The sequence below is a fragment of the Podarcis pityusensis genome, assembly GCF_964106645.2.
Source record: "Podarcis pityusensis genome assembly, chromosome: 3".
Lineage (NCBI taxonomy): Eukaryota > Metazoa > Chordata > Lepidosauria > Squamata > Lacertidae > Podarcis > Podarcis pityusensis.
Window position 1 is genome coordinate 64312135 of NC_138026.1, and position 9655 is coordinate 64321789.

Consider the following 9655-nt stretch of genomic DNA (forward strand, 5'->3'; position numbering starts at 1 on the left):
GAACATGAACCAAGTAGAAATAATAATGTGACAGAAGCCGTGGAACAGCTGTTAGCCAAGAAAAAGAGACTTCACAGATATAGTGGTCATTTCAGTGTTTTAACAGAGTTAAAACATTTCATTGTTTTAACAGAATTTAACTGAAACCCAAATTGAATCTTCAAAGCAAACATTGACTTTCCTACTCAGACAAAATACTCAAGGAAGGAAACAAACAAAAACCCAACAATATGATAAAATACTCTTTGCATAGAGGATGTGCACCCCCACCTAGAAGCTATGGAAACACACATGCTATTGACTGACAAGCTGTATTGTTGGCAAATTCAGCATCTCACCAGCACCACATACATGCTGGGGGTCCAGGTTTTCTGGGGAACCTCTCCATGCAGTTGACAAAGATCAAACCTCTGGAGTTAACCACCAAATTTAACCCACAGCAATATTCTGATGTAACATCTTAGGAGAAACATCCTTAAGTTTAGACTCAACACTTTCCAGCAGTGGCAGGGAACCTGTGGCCCGCCAACTATTAACAGACCACAAGTTCCATCTCTCACAAATAGCCATAGTGATGGGAGTTGGGAGTCCCAGCGCCTGGAAGGCCAGAGGTTCTCCACCTCTGCTTTAGAGGGAAGCAAAAAGAGTTTCAACAAGGCTAGCCAAATTCCCAAGGCCTGTGATATTTAGGATGCAATCCTAACCTGATAGTAAGCCTCCTTGAATTCAATAGGACTTACTTCTGAGTAGACATGGTTGGGATTGTACTCTGAATCAGACTGAAAGTCTAACAAACTCTTGTATGCAGTTTTTAAAAACAAATGTTTGGTATGCAACTATTTGTGATATATTTTATTAATATTTATTAAATTTCTATACCACCCTTCGTCTGGGGATCACAGGAGGGTTTACAATATAAAAATTAAAAAGGAACCAATGAAACAACCACCATCACAACGTTCCACACACAGTTTAAAAACCGTAGATTGTTTAATTAGCCAAAGGCCTGGGAGAAGAGAGTTTTTCCTGGCACTTGAAGATATGTAACAAAGGCATAGTATGAATGAAGAAGGATTTGCAATATTTACTGGCAGCTCCCAGATTTTCAGCATATCATAAAATGTCAATTACAGTGACTGAAACACCATTTAGAACCATCTAACTGTAACTGCAGCACAAACCTTTATCTATGTAGAGTGCAAACCCAGCAGATCTTGCTTCTGAGTAAGGTGAATTAAAACATGATTTGCTAGGAAACAGGTCCTGATGAATTATATGTAAGGACAGCCATATTAGTTCTTTCCTTAACAGAAAATCATCCCTGCCATAATATCAAAAGTACATTAGGATTTCCTATTTCAAAGCGTGGTTCTGTTGTAAGCAGATTAAATTCATCAAAGCAGCCTTGTTAAAACGGAAATTAAAAGTGTGTTAGTTCTGTGTATATCATGCAGGTAGGTTTTCTGTTTGTGTTTATATGTATTAATCAGTATAACTATTCAAAAATGTTTTATAGTGTAGTGTGTATTGTCTTCCATTCTATACAAATATAGAATTACAGAACTTAGTCACACAAGTCCATGGACAGCTGTGAATCCAAAATGACTCCCAGGCTGCGCACCTGGTCCTTCAGGGGCACAATAACTCCATTCAGGACCAGGGAGTCCCCCACACCCACCTGCCCCCTGTCCCCCAAAAACAGTACTTCTGTCTTGTCAGGATTCAACCTCAATCCATCAGCTGCCATCCATCCTCCATTCGCCTCCAGACACTCACACAGAACAGTCATCACCTTCACTGGTTCTGATTTAAAAGAGAGGTAGAGCTGGGTATCATCCGCATATTGATGAACACCCAGCCCAAATCCCCTGATGATCTCTCCCAGTGGCTGCATGTAGATGTTGAAAAGCATGGGGGAGAGGACAGAACCCTGAGGCACCCCACAAGTGAGAGCCCAGGGGTCTGAACACTCATCCCCCAACACCACTTTCTGGACACAGCCCAGGAGGAAGGAGCGGAACCACTATCTAACAGTGCCCCCAGATCCCAGCGCCTCTAGATAGTCCAGAAGGATGTCATGGTCAAAGGTATCAAAGGCTGCTGAGAGATCCAGGAGAACTAGGAAACGAGTGTGAGGAAATTAACCAGGAACTATCTTTATGCAGCAAAGAATGCATTTTATCATTGAGTTCCAATCATCCCCCTTCCCAGTTCTTCCTTAACTCTCCCCAAGCCCTTCCCAAATGGAAAAGCTCTCCATATTTTAGAGACTCATTACCTGAGGGCAAACTCCGGCCTCACCTCCTTGCTAAGACACAACAGATTGCCTGTGCCACAAATCTCCTCAGCATCCATACCTATAGGGCTCCCTTTGTCATGATGCCTGAGTCCTGCTTAAAGTTTTGTGTGTCCCTTGCTTTTAAATTGCTGTGGTATTGAGTCTCACTGTTCACAGTGCCTTTGTACCCAATGGTCTCAATCTTCTGGTTGTTGCCATATTATTAGTACACCCTTGTTTCTAAAATATTTGGGTTTTTCCAGGGCAACTGGTTGTTCCTGCGGCTGACCTTGCATCCTCCCCCACACTTCTTGAATCTTTTTACGTACTTACTTACACACACACAATTGTATTGTATAGTCATCGGTATCAAATATGTCTGCATTTGTATTTTATTACATTTTTTTGTCTTAGTGATTACTGAGGCTGAATTTGTACCATGTGTGTTTGTTCTAAACGTACTTGGTGGAGAGGGACCCCTTCAAGCTTCTGTGTCTCTAATGGGCAAGATGAATGAATGAATCAATTCATTATGGTCATGGACATATACAGCGATAGAGAAAATGGGCAAGATGGGCAAGATGAGTGACATCATGTCTGATAGGTAGAATTCCACTTGTCACATAGTTTGAGCCAATTTTGCCTTGCTGTTTTTATCAATTCCCATATCTATTCAAGTGATACAAATCAAATGCGGGCCAAATGCACACTGTAGATTTTGCAGACTTGTGCTGGATGGATGTACCAAGGCTACATTTAAATAATAGTGCTTTTAATTTGCTATTTGTGCTAGCACATGATAACCAAGTCACTAGAAGCCTCCATCCCAATAGCCACCACTGAAAAAGCTCTTCTCTATGTGACTAGGCTGCTAAGTGTTCTTCTGAGTTCACTCTAAGGATGCTTCCAGACAGGAGTTTATACTGGGTAATTGGTGCTGTTCATGCACACAATTCTTTTTTGTAGTGCCCACACAATATCCTTGTCAACAGAATGTCAGCTCATACTTTTTAAAATTTTAGCCCAGATTTCCCATTTCCATGGAAAATCTGATTCAAAAAAATAAACCTTAGTGATCTGCAGTCACTTTTCAGCACATTAATTTAGTCTCGTTCCATGGTTTGTCACACATTGTGACATTTGGGTGGATGGATTCTAATGCCACACTCATCCAGCCCATTCTGTTTTCAGTGGCTCAAATGATGCAAGTGTGCCTATTTCCAGAGATTGCCACATGATGAGGGCACACCTGAATTTCAGCAAACCAGTTGCTATGAGTTTTTCTCAAAAGATCTCCTAAAATACACATGGCAATTACCTCAGAGGTTGTATTCACAGTACATATATCTGTCTTTTTAATTATTCTCAGCAAAACCAATACAGTGATCTTGTGCAAGATCTCAGTATCACTCTTGTACTAGGCTTAGAGAAACACCACTCATAAGCAAGTGGAAATGTATATTGCTCACACCCATACTTCAAATCACAAGTTCCCATTTTGCATGTTCTGGCTGGTAATATTTCCTCTTGCACTCATGAGCACTTCCTGGGTTGTTGTTGTTTTTTAAAAAAGTTGTGTGCGTGGTGCGCGCACACACACACACACAGAGAATACCACTGCACTTGCCCACCAACAGCATTGGAGGGCTGGAAATGAGTGATTGAGGGGAATAAGATGGGAAGCCCTCCAGGTACATTTTCTCAATCTTCACCCACTTGTGTGGACAGCAAGCAGCAGAATAACAATGAATATCCATGACTGAAAAAACAGGAATGTGTGGAAGTTAATGTGCTTTGAACAACCTACTTGCAATAGCAAGCCCCTGTCTGGAAGCACCCCAAGATGGCTGGTATTAAGTCTGCTGGAAATTCCAACAAAAGCCTTTTAAGTAGAGATCTCCCCCAGTCTGTGTCTGTATTGGAATGGTTTCTAATATGTTTTTGTTGTTTTTTCATTTGTGTGTTTGCTGCCTCTGGCTCCTTTGGGAGGAAGGGTGGGAGCTGGGTTTAATAAATAAAATGAATGGGACTTATGTCCCACTAGACTGTTAGTGAGGATAAGAAGAAAATAGTTCAGTATATTGTTTGTTTGCAAAAAATGTCTATAACCACTAATGTTAAGGGTGGGGAGACCAAGCTGGTGAACAGCTGTAAATTAAACACTGAAATTATGTGCATAAAACAAGTACAAAAATATCACAAATAAGTACATTGGCTTAATACATCAACATAGTTGGTTCACCCCCTTATGGGAAGCCTGGGTGAAATATGAGTTTTAAGCATGGCACCTAAATTCCAGATGCATGCCTGGTATTAATTTGGGAGTATATTCCAAAGGCTAGTTAAATAAAGGAGAAATCAACTTTTTATTGCAGGTTCCAGTTCTGACAAAACAGATTTACTCGAAACATCAATATGCAATTCCTTCCACGGGACATGGAATCCTTTGTCTGGAGCAATGTTGAAATCTCTTCCATTGGTGCTTTCTTTAAAAAAAACAAAAAAAAAACCTGTATGAGGAACATTAGTCAAATTTAATTTGGATATAAGATTTTTACCATTTCAAGGGAATAAGCTTGATCATGAACCTCAATATACTTATTATGAGTGGACCAAACACTGATCATTATTTTTAAAGCATGATGGAATAAGTTGGGATTCTGTATACTAGAATTGCCTGAGAAATGTGGTAGAGAAAAAGCATAATACAAGCTTAGATGGGACCCAGAAATGTAAAGTGTATGGCACGTGGGAATATAACATTAAATATTTTAATTCTACTGCCATAGATTTAGACATGAGTTCTAATGATTATGGATTGCATCTTCTAAAACTTTCAGGTGAACTGAATCTAACATTGATTAGCGGTTCCCTGTCCCTGCAGAGAACATTGAAACCAAAATAACTGAAGCCATCCAAGTTGCCTGACCAGGGGGCACATTTGGAATTTTGAGAAAGTGCCTTTGTTGCAAGTCACAAAATTGCTGTCATAGGGGTGTGGCATAACACAAAATGGCTGTCACATCTAAAACAGCTGAAATACTGGACCACAAAATGGTGCAGGCATACTCCCTCATCAATTCACAATGAGGGGAGCACCTACAGCGGCCATCATACTTGCTCAAAGAGAGATGCCCTTTGCACTTCAGAATAAAAGGGATAGTAAGTGTCCAGTCCTGGCATACAATAAATTGTGGGAATGTTTAAGCAGGTATGCTCAATGTAGGAGAATTTGAGCAAATAGTCTCTTGTGTATTGTGGATCTTTGAGGGACTATTTCCTGAGTGACACAGAAGGCACTGGCAGGCACATTGGCACCTATGGGCGCCTCATTTGTGACCTCTGTTCTACAACATGTTGCCACCACAACAAGGAATAATTTGGTTTCCCTTTTATAAAAAACAGAAAGTCTTTGCTGTTTCTCAATGTAGTATTTCCCTGTAATTGCTTCTGAGTGGAGGCAATATTACAGAGCAGAACTAAGGACAGTTTTGCTATTGTAGCCTCTCTTTTCCTGAAGCAAACACAAACCAACCATCTTTGCTTTCTTCATAGTTCCAACGGCAAGTCTGTGTCCTGGTCTGAACCAGGTGGGAGAGACGTTCCCAAGGGACAACATATGTGGCACAGACTCTCAGTGCATGTGAAGAGCAAAGAGCCAGGATGCAATCAGACCGCAGTGATCAAGCCCTTGACTAAAAGCTATCCAGGCCAAGGCAAGAGCCTGACTTTTTCAGACATCAGCAGTAAGACTCTGTACAATGTGGTGGAGGAAGAGGAGAGTGAGCCAGTGCGTTTCGGCCAACTAAATAGTCCTTCCATGGTTGTGCATCGGCGAATCATGGCAACGCCTCCCCTGCAGGCAACAGCAGAGGAAACCCACCTGTTCTTGTCTGAGCAGAGTCCCCAAATCCTACCACCTCCACCACCACAGAGATCTGTTATGGAGCAGCTGCAAGGCGTGGTCAACAAATTTGCCACTGGCATCCCGGACTTCAACTCTGTGATCCCCGCACCTGGTGCCGGGAACGGAGTAAGGCCTATCTATCACCCTCCATTATTGCAGCAGCAGGTGCTGCCACTCCAAATGGGTACATTCAGCAAAGAGATAGTTTCGTCCCCATCTGAAGAAGAGGGGCAGGAGGAGGAGGAGGAAGAAGAAGAAAATGAAAAGTTTAAGCTTATCCAAGGGTATGTGTATGAGCGGCCGGGGAACCTAGAGGAGGATGAAGATGAGGAAGAGGAGCAGGCAACCAGCAAACTGACTCTAGAAGACTCACCAGCACTGACGCCTCCATCTCCCTTTCGAGATTCGGTAGCCTCAGGCAGTTCTGTGCCCAGCTCCCCGGTATCTGAATCAGTGCTTTGCACACCTCCCATTGCAACCTATGCCTCTGTTGTTCTGAGGGATTATAAGCAAACTTCATCGACCCTGTAGAACGGAGGCTGTGGTGATGGAAGCAAGTGGCCCATGTCTCCTTGGTCAGCTTTGGTTTGATGGGGCAAAGCAGCACAAGCCGTGTGAGGGCAAGAGAAGGCACACCAACATGGTGTTGTGTATAGGAGGGGGCAGCAGCAGCAACGAACAAATGTGTATCCTGCACTAAATCTATTAGAGGGCTTCAATTCTTTACTTGTTGTGTGTGTGCGTGTGTGCGTGTGCGCATGTTTTAAAGGGAAAGTATTGTATTGTTTTCAAAGTATTGTATTCTGAGAAGACAGTAGGCGTTTTGACAAAGCACAAATCCCATCTACAACTTCTATAGCAAAAACAAAATTCAAAGGGGTAATAAGTACAGTACACAACGTTTCACACACATGTCACACACTCTCTTGGCAACACTTGAATAGAACTCTGCATAACACAAACCACAGAGGAGACCTTAGCATCCATCTCACCGCTGGACATCTTCACTGAATGCAGCAACGTTCCCTTGGAAAGGAAGGAATAAAAGACTTCTCTGCAGACAGCATACCTGGGTATATCTTTTCTTATGCTTTCTTAAGTGAGTGACCTGGAAATAACAAGTTGTCATGTGAAGTTTGTGTCAGAGAAGCAAAAATAGCATGTGAGCATATAGTTTATAAGGAACCTCTGATTTAGTATTCCCGCCCCCCCCCCCTTGCGCTGATTTTAAAAAGAGCCAGAATAAACACAGTGAAGACACGAAAGGGCTGCTGATGAGAACCAAGGCAGAAATTCCTGTAGTGTTGAGCCTTTGCCCTTTTGTAGATGATTGCAAGCCAGGTGGCTAAACTGTTAACACTACATTTCCTGTAGCAAAACAATATTTACCAACTCGACTTTCATAATCTGATGCATCTGCCATGTGGTTACATTGTTTGTTTGTGTTACTATGGAAACAACTACATATGAAATAATTATATATTTTGAGCAACAGTTACTACTTTAAAGCAAAAAGCAATTCTTAACCGTGGCTCACTAGATTCATGGTAGAGGCAAGAGAATGAGTGTATGTTGTGTCTTTGTGTGTGTGTGTGCGTGTAACTGTATAGAACATGTGCTGTATAACATCTAATAACTGCCACTGGATGATCGTCCTACAAATATATTATCGATATTTTTATGTTTCGATCATGTTTTATATTGCATTGTTTAAAAATATACTATAGATCTTTGAAGGTTTGTAAGCTGTGCTGAAACATTTTTAATAAGCTAAGCCTTCCCTTATAATAGGGTGCTTGATTTTGCTGATATTTTTGCCATGTGAAATTATGTTGTTGAAAATAACCAGTGCTCCAATAATTTGTTATTTCATGTATTTTAAACAAATGTATTTAATAAAGGATGCATCTCTTTTAGAAATCTTGCACACACCAGAATTAAAAAAAACTGTAAAGGCAAATTTGGAAAAAGTATTCAGACCATTTCTCGTTATGGATAACTGAAAGACCATACCTGTGGCAAAGAAATTTCTATGGTGCTTAAATCTGTCTACCATTGTTGTTATTCCTCTCATGCTGTTTTTTTTTTTTCTTTCCCCCAGTTTCCGGATTTTGTGTCGGTTTCTTTTCTAATAATCAAAATCAATTATTATCATGCTGTTTTAACAACATTTTTCATTTCTTTTCATATAAGGGATTGAAGGAAATGTGTAACACAATTGAATTTGGAGAATGTGTAACTGAAAAACATTGTATGCAATGGTGGCTTTGATTTAGCTAAAAATGCTTTGGCACGGACAAGTGAAAGCATCCAGTTTTTAAATGATCCTACCAGCTGCAGCCCTCTGCACCATATCCCATTCTGTTGCTGATGGGTCTTCTACTCCTAAAACCAGCATTTCAGGCTGGGCTTAAATGGGCAGCGGGGACTGGAAGCAAGCAAATATCTCCAGGGTGTATGAGTTCACTCCACTAAGACACAGATACCCACAGAGTTGTATCCAAAGATACACAAGTGTAAGGATGCTTGTGCAAAGGGACTTTACTGCTCTCCCTTCCTGACATCAGCCCCATGAGCCCCCTAAAAACTGCTCCTGACCTGAGATCAGGCAAAGCTCCAGAACAGCATAGGATGTGACCCAGATCCTACAGTGGGTAAGCATGGGCAAATCTGTCAACTTCATTTTATTTCAGTTTCTATGGGTTTTTTCCCTGATCTTAAATTCAATCCTTCACATTTACACATCAGTTTGTGGGGGTTTTTCAGTCATTGTGAAAGTTCAGAATATGCATTTTTATATGCAATTTTGCCTAATGTGAATATTGCAAGGATTTTTTTCCAACAATCGTACATCACAAATATATGCATTTTATGCACACTTTCCCATAATTTATGCATTTTTGTATGTTTGGTTGGAGAACTGCCTCACAAAATTTGGAGGAGTGTAAATTTCAAAGCATAGGAGAATAGCAGCATTTGCCCTTGATTCAGGTAGGTAGCCGTGTTAGTCTGATGTAGACAAAATAAATAAAAACTAAATAAAAAAAATTGTCCAGTAGCACCTTAGAGACCAACTACTGGTAAGTTAGTTCTGGGTATAAGCTATCATGTGCATGTTCCGAAGAAGTGTGCATGCACACAAAAGCTTATACCCAGAACTAACTTAGTTGGTCTCTAAGGCGCTACTGGACTATCTCTCTCTCTCTCCCTCTCTCTCTCTCTCTCTATATATATATATAAGCATTTGCCCTGTGCATCAGAAAATGTGGATTATGCAGGTCTGCTGGACTCAACTTCTCCCCATCCCTAGCAGTAAAAGGGGACATCGTCACATGTGCATTTATATTGTCCTCTCTTGTTTTCCGTTAACTTCTTATGCCTTCAGTGATGTCATCATGCAGCCAAGTTTGATACTTAGCATTGTGATGCCATTCCATCAACTATTTAATCCCTGATTGGCTTCAATTTCC

The 9655-nt window shown here is 41.0% G+C and overlaps 1 protein-coding gene across 3 annotated transcripts in view; it reads left to right on the forward strand.

Moving 5' to 3' along the window:
• The window catches only part of GRM1 (glutamate metabotropic receptor 1), a 183595-nt gene extending 174347 nt beyond the window's left edge, over positions 1-9248 (forward strand). For all 3 annotated transcript variants that reach the window (XM_080998551.1, XM_080998552.1, XM_080998553.1), the window contains one exon: positions 5834-9248. In XM_080998551.1, the coding sequence (XP_080854677.1) occupies positions 5834-6716 (883 nt within the window). In that variant the 3' untranslated portion in view covers positions 6717-9248. The remainder of the gene's footprint in view (positions 1-5833) is intronic.
• Positions 9249-9655: the final 407 nt, after the last annotated feature.